Source organism: Salmo salar, chromosome 15 (assembly GCF_965601325.2).
Source record: "Salmo salar chromosome 15, fSalSal1, whole genome shotgun sequence".
NCBI lineage: Eukaryota > Metazoa > Chordata > Actinopteri > Salmoniformes > Salmonidae > Salmo > Salmo salar.
The window spans coordinates 112,730,001-112,742,935 of NC_138305.1; the positions used below are offsets into that span (position 1 = coordinate 112,730,001).

The 12,935-nt window shown below is 47.2% G+C and overlaps 1 protein-coding gene across 1 annotated transcript in view; it reads right to left on the reverse strand.

Moving 5' to 3' along the window:
* arhgef3l (Rho guanine nucleotide exchange factor (GEF) 3, like) overlaps positions 1 to 12,256 on the reverse strand; it is a 20,078-nt gene extending 7,822 nt beyond the window's left edge. The window contains exons 1-7 of the mRNA XM_074112235.2: positions 11,983 to 12,256; positions 10,881 to 10,932; positions 9,512 to 9,568; positions 8,301 to 8,363; positions 5,734 to 5,841; positions 4,041 to 4,199; positions 1,169 to 1,231 (exon numbers count right to left, since the gene is read on the reverse strand). Coding sequence (XP_073968336.1) covers positions 1,169 to 1,231; positions 4,041 to 4,199; positions 5,734 to 5,841; positions 8,301 to 8,363; positions 9,512 to 9,568; positions 10,881 to 10,932; positions 11,983 to 12,026 — 546 coding nt within the window. The 5' untranslated portion in view covers positions 12,027 to 12,256. The remainder of the gene's footprint in view (positions 1 to 1,168; positions 1,232 to 4,040; positions 4,200 to 5,733; positions 5,842 to 8,300; positions 8,364 to 9,511; positions 9,569 to 10,880; positions 10,933 to 11,982) is intronic.
* Positions 12,257 to 12,935: the final 679 nt, after the last annotated feature.

Here is a 12,935-nt window from a genome sequence, read left to right on the forward strand (position 1 = left end):
ACCACAGAGTTAGTACCTGGAACACCACAGAGTTAGTACCTGGAACACCACAGAGTTAGTACCTGGAACACCACAGAGTTAGTACCTGGAACACCACAGAGTTAGTACCTGGAACACCACAGAGTTAGTACACCTGGAACACCACAGAGTTAGTACACCTGGAACACCACAGAGTTAGTACACCTGGAACACCACAGAGTTAGTACACCTGGAACACCACAGAGTTAGTACCCTGGAACACCACAGAGTTAGTACACCTGGAACACCACAGAGTTAGCACCTGGAACACCACAGAGTTATCACCTGGAACACCACAGAGTAATCACCTGGAACACCACAGAGTTAGTACCTGGAACACCACAGAGTTAGTACCTGGAACACCACAGAGTTAGTACCTGGAACACCACAGAGTTAGCACCTGGAACACCACAGAGTTAGCACCTGGAACACCACAGAGTTAGTACACCTGGAATACCACAGAGTTAGTACACCTGGAATACCACAGAGTTAGTACACCTGGAACACCACAGAGTTAGTACCTGGAACACCACAGAGTTAGTACACCTGGAACACCACAGAGTTAGTACCTGGAACACCACAGAGTTAGTACACCTGGAACACCACAGAGTTAGTACCTGGAACACCACAGAGTTAGTACCTGGAACACCACAGAGTTATCACCTGGAACACCACAGAGTTAGTACACCTGGAATACCACAGAGTTAGTACACCTGGAATACCACAGAGTTAGTACACCTGGAACACCACAGAGTTAGTACCTGGAATACCACAGAGTTTGTTCCTAGTACACCTGGAACACCACAGAGTTAGTACACCTGGAACACCAGAGTTAGTTCCTAGTACACCTGGAACACCACAGAGTTAGTACACCTGGAACACCAGAGTTAGTTCCTAGTACACCTGGAACACCAGAGTTAGTTCCTAGTACACCTGGAACACCAGAGTTTGTTCCTAGTACACCTGGAACACCACAGAGTTTGTTCCTAGTACACCTGGAACACCACAGAGTTTGTTCCTAGTACACCTGGAACACCACAGAGTTTGTTCCTAGTACACCTGGAACACCACAGAGTTTGTTCCTAGTACACTTGGAACACCACAGAGTTTGTTCATAGTACACCTGGAACACCACAGAGTTGACAGGTACCTTTTTAACCAGACGGAGGTCCTCGATCAGCTGTCTCTCTCCCTCCGTCAACTCATAGATCACCTAGTAGAGAGAAGAGAGAAGAGGGAAGACACCGAGAGAGAGAGACAGAGAGAGACAGAGAGACAGAGAGAGAGACAGAGACAGAGACAGAGACAGAGAGAGAGAGAGAGACAGAGAGAGAGACAGAGACAGAGACAGAGAGAGAGAGAGAGCGAGAGACAGAGCGAGAGCGAGAGACAGAGAGAGACAGAGAGAGAGCGAGAGCGAGAGACAGAGCGAGAGCGAGAGACAGAGCGAGAGCGAGAGACAGAGAGAGACAGAGAGAGAGCGAGAGACAGAGAGACAGAGAGAGAGCGAGAGACAGAGAGAGAGCGAGAGACAGAGAGAGAGCGAGAGAGAGAGAGAGCGAGAGAGCGAGAGAGCGAGAGAGCGAGAGAGCGCGAGAGAGCAGAGAGAGCGCGAGAGAGCGCGAGAGAGAGCGAGAGACAGAGAGAGAGAGAGCGAGAGAGAGCGAGAGAGAGCGAGAGAGAGCGAGAGAGAGCGAGAGAGAGCGAGAGAGAGCGAGAGAGAGCGAGAGAGAGCGAGACAGAGCGAGACAGAGCGAGACAGAGCGAGACAGAGCGAGACAGAGCGAGACAGAGCGAGACAGAGCGAGACAGAGCGAGACAGAGCGAGACAGAGCGAGACAGAGAGACAGAGAGAGAGTTAGTTTATTTACTGAGCACTGTCTCCTACATGAGAGGGGACACCAGTCAGCTTCTCACTAATACTGCAGCTGCAACAGAGCAACATTAGACTGTAGATTCTGTTAAAGCCTCATGGGTCACTACAGACTGTAGATTCTGTTAAAGCCTCATGGGTCACTACAGACTGTAGATTCTGTTAAAGCCTCATGGGTCACTACAGACTGTAGATTCTGTTAAAGCCTCATGGGTCACTACAGACTGTAGATTCTGTTAAAGCCTCATGGGTCACTACAGACTGTAGATTCTGTTAAAGCCTCATGGGTCACTACAGACTGTAGATTCTGTTAAAGCCTACACAACCATCCTTCACTGAAAACCAAACACACTTCCCAACCGCAAAATCACACATTTCCACAGCAACAAGCACACAGAGGTACCACAGCTAATCAGTTAGAATTTCTTTAACAGGAAGTTCTACCAGCTCACTTCCTCTTTCATCTCCCACGGCAGAGGCCTTTAACAGGAAATGAAACCGCAACTGATGCCCCACCCAGACACGACACTGTACAGTCTGTACCACACCAAAGCCTCAGGCGTGTTTGTTAGTGTTGGGCTGGAACAAAACATGCACACCCTGGTCTGTAGCTCTCCACAACTATCATAGGACACCACTTGACCTGATACAACTTCATAAACAAGTCTACAACCACATCCCAAACTCCTAACTCCCTCCCTGAGTGCATCCCAACATTATCTCCCTTCTCCTGAAGTGTTCACTACTTCCTAAAAGTGTTCACTGCTTCCCACAAACCTAAAAGCAGTGGATTGGTGTAAACATGGACTAGTAGATTGGTGTAAACATGGACTAGTGTTTTGGTGTAAACATGGACTAGTGGATTGGTGTAAATATGGACTAGTGGATTGGTGTAAACATGGACTAGTAGATTGGTGTAAACATGGACTAGTGTTTTGGTGTAAACATGGACTAGTGGATTGGTGTAAATATGGACTAGTGGATTGGTGTACACATGGACTAGTGGATTGGTGTAAACATGGACTAGTGGATTGGTGTACACATGGACTAGTGGATTGGTGTAAACATGGACTAGTGGATTGGTGTAAATATGAACTAGTGGATTGGTGTACACATGGACTAGTGGATTGGTGTAAACATGGACTAGTGGATTGGTGAAGACATGGACTAGTGGATTGGTGAAGACATGGACTAGTGGATTGGTGAAGACATGGACTAGTGGATTGGTGAAGACATGGACTAGTGGATTGGTGAAGACATGGACTAGTGGATTGGTGAAGACATGGACTAGTGGATTGGTGTAAACATGGACTAGTGGATTGGTGTAAACATGGACTAGTGTTTTGGTGTAAACATGGACTAGTGGATTGGTGTAAATATGGACTAGTGGATTGGTGTACACATGGACTAGTGGATTGGTGTAAACATGGACTAGTGGATTGGTGAAGACATGGACTAGTGGATTGGTGAAGACATGGACTAGTGGATTGGTGAAGACATGGACTAGTGGATTGGTGAAGACATGGACTAGTGGATTGGTGAAGACATGGACTAGTGGATTGGTGAAGACATGGACTAGTGGATTGGTGAAGACATGGACTAGTGGATTGGTGAAGACATGGACTAGTGGATTGGTGAAGACATGGACTAGTGGATTGGTGAAGACATGGACTAGTGGATTGGTGTAAACATGGACTAGTGGATTGGTGTAAACATGGACTAGTGGATTGGTGAAGACATGGACTAGTGGATTGGTGAAGACATGGACTAGTGGATTGGTGTAAACATGGACTAGTGGATTGGTGAAGACATGGACTAGTGGATTGGTGAAGACATGGACTAGTGGATTGGTGAAGACATGGACTAGTGGATTGGTGTACACATGGACTAGTGGATTGGTGAAGACATGGACTAGTGGATTGGTGTAAATATGGACTAGTGGATTGGTGAAGACATGGACTAGTGGATTGGTGAAGACATGGACTAGAGGATTGGTGTAAATATGGACTAGTGGATTGGTGAAGACATGGACTAGTGGATTGGTGAAGACATGGACTAGAGGATTGGTGTAAACATGGACTAGTCTTACAACCCCTGACCTCTAACCCCTGACCTTTGACCTGCGACCCCTGTAAGAATAACCCCTGACCTCTTGTCGTTTGATCTCCTTGGCCGTGAGGTCGTGACTGTCCACTGTGTCACTCCAGCATTGGCTACTGCGTCGCCGCGGGAACGACGAGGCCTTCTGCCGCGAGCGAATAGGAGCAGGGGGCAAAGGTCGTGCCTCTGTCCGGAAACTGATGGACCTCTGAGGGTAGAGAGACACACACACACAGATTTTCATTTAGTTTCCTCAATCTCTGGTGTACTAGAGCGGACTTCCCCAATGCTAGTCTGGAAGGTTGTGCGTGTGTTTGACACAAACAACACAGAGTTACACATGGAATAAACAAGCATACAGTCAATAATACAGTAGAAAACAGATGGGCATTCAGGGAACGTCGCGACAGAGTAGCCAGTTGATAAACCCCCTCGGGCGAATTACGTCGGTAGTCCAGTCGTGAAGGGTCGGCGGGGGTCCAGGCCAATTGGCAGAATAAGTATTGTAGCCCAAGGAGTGGCTGATGGACCTCTTCGGCTAGCTGGGAGATGGGCCTAGCTCCAGGCTAACTGATTCTTGCTTCGGGACAGAGACGTTAGCCGGGAGTGGCCACTCGGATAGCAGCTAGCTAGCTGCGATGATCCAGGTAAAAAGGTTCAGAGCTTGCGGCAGGAATCCGGAGATATGGAGAAAAAAAATACGTCCGATTTGCTCTGGTTTGAATCGCGCTGTGCAGACTAGCAGGAGTTGTCCGGGCTAAAAGGGTAGCTGATGACCGCTAGCAGTGGCTAACTGACTAGTAGCTAGTAGCTAGTTAGCTCCTGATGGGGGTTCCGGTTCTGAAGTATAGAAAATAGCAGATCCATACCACATTGGATGAGGCTGGTTGCAGGAGAGTATGTTGGAGTTGAGGTTAAGAAAAATATTTTAAAAATATATGCGAAGAAAAAATATATAAAGAGATAAATACACGGGACACGACGAGGACAGAGATGTTTGACTGCTACGCCATCTTGGATTCAGCCATTGTATTCATGTGTGTTCTCTGTGTGTGTGTGTGTTCTCTCTGTGTGTGTGCTCTCTGTGTGTGTGTGTTCTCTGTGTGTGTGTGTTCTCTGTGTGTGTGTGTGTGCTCTCTGTGTGTGTGTGTGTGTGTGTGCTCTCTCTGTGTGTGTGTGTGTGTGTTCTCTGTGTGTGTGTTCTCTGTGTGTGTGTGTGTGTGTGTTCTCTGTGTGTGTGTGTGCTCTCTGTGTGTGTGTGTTCTCTCTCTGTGTGTGTGTGCTCTCGTGTGTGTGTGTGTGGTGTGTGTGCTCTCTGTGTGTGTGTGTATGTGTGTGTGCTCTCTGTGTGTGTGTGTATGTGTGTGTGCTCTCTGTGTGTGTGTGTATGTGTGTGTGCTCTCTGTGTGTGTGTGTATGTGTGTGTGCTCTCTGTGTGTGTGTGTATGTGTGTGTGCTCTCTGTGTGTGTGTGTGTGTGTGCTCTGTGTGTGTGCTCTCTGTGTGCTCGCTGTGTGTGTGTGCTCTCTGTGTGTGTGTGTGCTCTCTGTGTGTGTGTGTGCTCTCTGTGTGTGCGTGTTCTCTCTCTCTGTGTGTGTGTGTGTGTGTGTGTGTGTGTGTGTGTGTGTGTGTGTGTGTGTGTGTGTGTGTGTGTGTGTGTGTGTGTGTGTGTGTGTGTGTGTGTGTGTGTGTGTGTGTGTGTGTGTGTGTGTGTGTGTGTGTGTGTGTGTGTGTGTGTGTTACCGTTATGCTCTTTCCCAGGCGTTTCAGGGCAGGTGTTTTGACTGGGGTGATGATGCCTGTGACTCCTCCCCCTTTCCCCACCGGCTTAACCCTTTTATTGCTGGGCTCCTGCAGAGACATGGGACATACAGTACCTCAGAGACACGACGGGACATACAGTACCTCAGAGACACGACGGGACATACAGTACCTCAGAGACACGACGGGACATACAGTACCTCAGAGACGCGACGGGACATACAGTACCTCAGAGACACGACGGGACATACAGTACCTCAGAGACACGACGGGACATACAGTACCTCAGACACGACGGGACATACAGTACCTCAGAGACACGACGGGACATACAGTACCTCAGAGACACGACGGGACATACAGTACCTCAGAGACACGACGGGACATACAGTACCTCAGAGACACGACGGGATATACAGTACCTCAGAGACACGACGGGACATACAGTACCTCAGAGACACGACGGGACATACAGTACCTCAGAGACACGACGGGACATACAGTACCTCAGAGACACGACGGGACATACAGTACCTCAGAGACACGACGGGACATACAGTACCTCAGACACGACGGGACATACAGTACCTCAGAGACACGACGGGACATACAGTACCTCAGAGACACGACGGGACATACAGTACCTCAGAGACACGACGGGACATACAGTACCTCAGAGACACGACGGGACATACAGTACCTCAGAGACACGATGGGACATACAGTACCTCAGAGACACGACGGGACATACAGTACCTCAGAGAGACGTGGGACATACAGTACCTCAGAGACGTGGGACATACAGTACCTCAGAGACATGGGACATACAGTACCTCAGAGACACGACGGAACAAACAGTACCGTTAGACTACACCTCCTCATACAGTGAGGGGGGAAAAAAGTATTTGATCCCCTGCTTATTTTGTACGTTTGCCCACTGACAAAGAAATTATCAGTCTATAATTTTAATGGTAGGTTTATTTGAACAGTGAGAGACAGAATAACAACAAAAAAATCCAGAAAAACGCATGTCAAAAATGTTATAAAATGATTTGCATTTTAATGAGGGAAATAAGTATTTGACCTGGTACTTGGTGGCAAAACCCTTGTTGGCAATCACAGAGGTCAAACGTTTCTTGTCGTTGGCCACCAGGTTTGCACAGGTTTGCAGATCTTCTCCAAGTCATTAAGGTTTCGAGGCTGACGTTTGGCAACTGGAACCTTCAGCTCCCTCCACAGATTTTCTATGGGATGAAGGTCTGGAGACTGGCTAGGCCACTCCAGGATCTTAATGTGCTTCTTCTTGAGCCACTCCTTTGTTGCCTCGGCCGTGTGTTTTGGGTCATTGTCATGCTGGAATACCCATCCACGACCCATTTTCAATGCCCTGGCTGAGGGAAGGAGGTTCTCACCCAAGATTTGATGGTACATGGCCCCATCCATCATCCCTTTGATGCGGTGAAGTTGTCCTGTCCCCTTAGCAGAAAAACACCCCCAAAGCATAATGTTTCCACCTCCATGTTTGACGGTGGGGATGGTGTTCTTGGGGCCATAGGCAGCATTCCTCCTCCTCCAAACACGGCGAGTTGAGTTGATGCCAAAGAGCTCCATTTTGGTCTCATCTGACCACAACACTTTCACTCAGTTGTCCTCTGAATTATTCAGATGTTCATTGGCAAACTTCAGACGGGCATGTATATGTGCTTTCTTGAGCAGGGGGACCTTGTGGGCGCTGCAGGATTTCAGTCCTTCACGGCGTAATGTGTTGCCAATTGTTTTCTTGGTGACTATGGTCCCAGCTGCCTTGAGATCATTGACAAGATCCTCCCGTGTAGTTCTGGGCTGATTCCTCCCCGTTATCATGATCATTGCAACTCCACGAGGTGAGATCTTGCATGGAGCCCCAGGCCGAGGGAGATTGACAGTTTTGTGTTTCTTCCATTTGCGAATAATCGCACCAACTGTTGTCACCTTCTCACCAAGCTGCTTGGCGATGGTCTTGTAGCCCATTCCAGCCTTGTGTAGGTCTACAATCTTGTCCCTGACGTCCTTGGAGCTCTTTGGTCTTGGCCATGGTGGAGAGTTTGGAATCTGATTGGTTGATTGCTTCTGTGGACAGGGGTCTTTCATACAGGTAACAAACTGAGATTAGGAGCACTCCCTTTAAGAGTGTGCTCCTAATCTCAGCTCGTTACCTGTATAAAAGACACCTGGGAGCCAGAAATCTTTCTGATTGAGAGGGGGTCAAATACTTATTTCCCTCATTAAAATGCAAATCAATTTATAACATTTTTGACATGCGTTTTTCTGGATTTGTTTGTTGTTATTCTGTCTCTCACTGTTCAAATAAACCATTAAAATTATAGACTGATCATTTCTTTGTCAGTGGGCAAACGTACAAAATCAGCAGGGGATCAAATACTTTTTTCCCCTCACTGTAGGTGACTTCATCCCCCTAGCCGTTAGACTCCACCCCCTCATCGTTGACTTCATCCCCTAGCCGTTAGACTCCACCTCCTCATAGTTGACGCGTCATACAGCACACACACCTCAGAGTCCTTCATCAGGTCTGACATCATATCGTCGTCGTCATCATCATCATCCTCGTCATCCTGCCAGAAATAACCAATCACAGAAGAGAATTGAAGTCAGTCAAAATCAAAGTTTACTGGTCACGTACACATGCAGCAAGATGATTAAACCAGAAAAAAATATATATAAATAAATTAAGAAATATCAGAACGAGCAATGTCATAAACCGGAATATAAATATATAAATATATACATATAATACCAATCAATCAATGAGCAAGAGCGAGATAGAGACAGAAAGAGGAGAGATGGCTAGGGAGAGATGGCTAGGGAGAGAGACAGAAAGAGGAGAGATGGCTAGGGAGAGATGGCTAGGGAGAGAGACAGAAAGAGGAGAGATGGCTAGGGAGAGATGGCTAGGGAGAGAGACAGAAAGAGGAGAGATGGCGAGAGAGAGATGGCTAGGGAGAGAGAGACAGAAAGAGGAGAGATGGCGAGAGAGAGATGGCTAGGGAGAGAGAGACAGAAAGAGGAGAGATGGCGAGAGAGAGATGGCTAGGGGGAGAGGAGACAGAAAGAGGAGAGATGGCGAGAGAGAGATGGCTAGGGGGAGAGGAGACAGAAAGAGGAGAGATGGCGAGAGAGAGATGGCTAGGGAGAGAGAGACAGAAAGAGGAGAGATGGCGAGAGAGAGAGACAGAAGATATTGTTGCGAGGCTCAGTTCCTGTTTCCTGTGCGAGTCTCTAGAAGAGGAAGACTAGTTGAGTCAAATCTGAAATGGCTGCCAGTCACCACATCTACTACAGCTGTTTATCTATTTAATATTAGGTGACTGGACTATTCACACATTTTACTATTAAAAGTTATTAAAAACACTAGTGTGTCCAGACTGAGAAATGTGGTGTGTGTGTTTAGCACCATAATGAAAACCTATCCTGTCCTTTCAGCGATGAGTAGAGGAAAACACATTTCAGTAGAGACAGAGAGCAGAGATGAACAGAGTGTTCAGTGTCCCTGTTTCTGTCTGTCAACAGCCTGTTCCGCTGAGGTCTCTGTCTCTGTTCAAGTCTGTGGCTGCAGAGGAGACGCTCAGTTTCCGTTAAAACAGACAAGAGAGCGAGAAAGAGATTGATGAAGAAGGAAAGAGAGAGAGAGAGAGAGAGGAAAAGAGAGAGCCAGGAAGTGTATAACAGAGAGCGAGATGTAGACAGGCGGTGTGTCACTCACTCGGTCCTCTGTGGTTCTGACGACGCTCTCAGAACCAGGATCCTGCTTCCTCTTTTTCTACACAGACACAAAATAACTCAGTGACAGAGACCAATCAGGGGTTCTCAAAGTGGTTAGTATATCAATATCAAATCATTTCTGATAACGATGAAGTACCTGACTACGCAGTACCTTACTACGCAGTACCTTACTACGCAGTACCTTACTACGCAGTACCTTACTACGCAGTACCTTACTACGCAGTACCTTACTATGCAGTACCTTACTACGCAGTACCTTACTACGAAGTACCTTACTATGAAGTACCTTACTACGAAGTACCTTACTACGCAGTACCTTACTATGCAGTACCTTACTATGCAGTACCTTACTACGAAGTACCTTACTACGAAGTACCTTACTATGCAGTACCTTACTACGGTAACTATGCAGTACCTGACCACGGTAACTATGCAGTACCTGACCGCGGTAACTATGCAGTACCTGACCGCGGTAACTATGCAGTACCTGACCGCGGTAACTATGCAGTACCTGACCGCGGTAACTATGCAGTACCTGACCGCGGTAACTATGCAGTACCTGACCGCGGTAACTATGCAGTACCTGACCGCGGTAACTATGCAGTACCTGACCGCGGTAACTATGCAGTACCTGACCGCGGTAACTATGCAGTACCTGACCGCGGTAACTATGCAGTACCTGACCGCGGTAACTATGCAGTACCTGACCGCGGTAACTATGCAGTACCTGACCGCGGTAACTATGCAGTACCTGACTGATTGTTTTCAATTAAAATGATTTTAAACAAAGAAACCAAAAATACCATCATAGCACAATTACCACTGGGACTTGAATGAATATTAGTAAAAGCAGATTAAACAACGTTTTGCAAAGGAAATCTGTGGAATAAGTTTAAAGTGTATAATAGAAATGTGGTATGTTTGTTCTTAACCCTGGGCGACATGGGTCTGATATCTACATAAATGTTCTGTGATTTAAATTTCAAACTGCAAAGTTCTCTCTACCTCGTGGCAACAAAAAAAAAAAATGTGTAGAATTGCAGGATATTAGCTTCAAAAAGCTGCCAACAATAAATCTCTCTCTGACAAAACTGTAATTGCAGGAAATGAGTTTGAAAAGTGCTAAAATGTTCTCTCCGATGCCAAAGAGGAAAGCTTTCTAAAAATTCTAGACTTGGTTCGTCCAGCCATGCAGACGTCATAGTAAAAACTCCTTGTAGACAATTTTCATATTTTTTTTTTTTTACTACACTTGAGTTGTGTTCTGATTATGATTTGGGGGGGTCCGATGGGCGGGTCCCTGATCGGGGGGGGGGTCAAATTAGAGGGAAGTAACATGAGAAACTTACTCCTGCATGGTCTGGGGGGCTGGTGGAGTGGGTAGCCCTCTGTACATCAGACCTAGAAAACACATCGAAAAGGTCATAACAGACACAGAAAGACAGAGACAGAATGATGTTAAACCTGCACTACATTGTTAATATGGTCATTAAGAGCAGAAGACAGAAAGCACAGTGAGAAGTAGAAGCAGGAAGCTACCGATACCTTTAGACGAACCCCAGGGCCTCGTCCCAATACTGTTAACATGCAGCCCTCCTCCAGGGCCTCGTCCCAATACTGTTAACATGCAGCCCTCCTCCAGGGCCTCGTCCCAATACTGTTAACATGCAGCCCTCCTCCAGGGCCTCGTCCCAATACTGTTAACATGCAGCCCTCCTCCAGGGCCTCGTCCCAATACTGTTAACATGCAGCCCTCCTCCAGGGCCTCGTCCCAATACTGTTAACATGCAGCCCTCCTCCAGGGCCTCGTCCCAATACTGTTAACATGCAGGCCTCCTCCAGGGCCTCGTCCCAATACTGTTAACATGCAGCCCTCCTCCAGGGCCTCGTCCCAATACTGTTAACATGCAGCCCTCCTCCAGGGCCTCGTCCCAATACTGTTAACATGCAGGCCTCCTCCAGGGCCTCGTCCCGATACTGTTAACATGCAGGCCTCCTCCAGGGCCTCGTCCCAATACTGTTAACATGCAGGCCTCCTCCAGGGCCTCGTCCCAATACTGTTAACATGCAGGCCTCCTCCAGGGCCTCGTCCCAATACTACAAACATGCAGCCCTCCTCCAGGGCCTCGTCCCAATACTATTAACATGCAGCCCTCCTCCAGGGCCTAGTCCCAATACTAATAACATGCATCCCTCCTCTCACTACTTCCTTGTATCTCTAATCTGCTCTGACATGAAAAAGTAAAAGTGTCCGGTCCATCTTCAATAGTCAGTAAGACCAAGGAAGTAGGATAGGCATTTGAGATATTGGAACAAGGTCCATTTTAATAACCCCAGCAGACAAAACCTGGTAACAATGCTCTCTATATGACATCGGGTAGAGTGAGAGAGGAAAGAGAGAGCTCAGTGAGGGGAAACAAGAGTGTGAAAGAGAAAAACAAGAGAACATACCAGGAAGTCCGAGTGTAGCCTTCAGTCTCATCTCTCTCCATCATCCCTGGCTTTCTCTCTCATCAAAGCATCGTCTCCAACACACAGAACATCCTCGCAAGACACAAGTTAAAATAACAACTGGATCCTAACCGCAGTCCTCTCTCCCTCCCTCTCCCTCCACTCACCTGTCATTCATCTGTTCTGGTTCCTGCGAGAGACAGAGAGACAGAGAGAGAGAACAGACTCCTCCCTTCCTCCCCCTCTCTCTTCCCCTTGCCCTCTCGTACTAAAAACCACATCCTCTGACAGAACATCTTTCACGTATCCGCTGTGTTCGGTTTCCAACACGCGGCTCAGACAACTGAACCCTGTTAACGCTACTGACTCAAACTGTACAGACGACTGGTCAATGAAATGCATCAGAAATACTGATCGTAGAATCATGACAGTGTTGTCAGATACAGGAAGTGAGACAGTAGACCTAGTACATCAGAAATACTGATCATAAAGCCATTAAAGTGTTGTCAGATACAGGAAGTGAGCCAGTAGACCTAGTACATCAGAAATACTGATCATAAAGCCATGACAGTGTTGTCAGATACAGGAAGTGAGCCAGTAGACCTAGTTCACTACTCGACCTCATAAAGGCTTTGACAACATGAAGAAATCAGCATCATACCTAGAGGTCAGTAGGGGCCAAACAGAAGGGGAGGGACCAAGCTGAATTTGGCCAATAACAAACGCTTGTTTTTATTTTACTTTTTACAACCCTGCTGTTATTAACCAGAGTATTGAACAGGTACAACCCTGCTGTTATTAACCAGAGTATTGAACAGGTACAACCCTGCTGCTATTAACCAGAGTATTGAACAGGTACAACCCTGCTGTTATTAACCAAGTGGACATTCTCTCTTTCTCCCCTGACCCATCTGTCTATCTCCTCATTTGAATTCCATGCTGTCACAGTTACC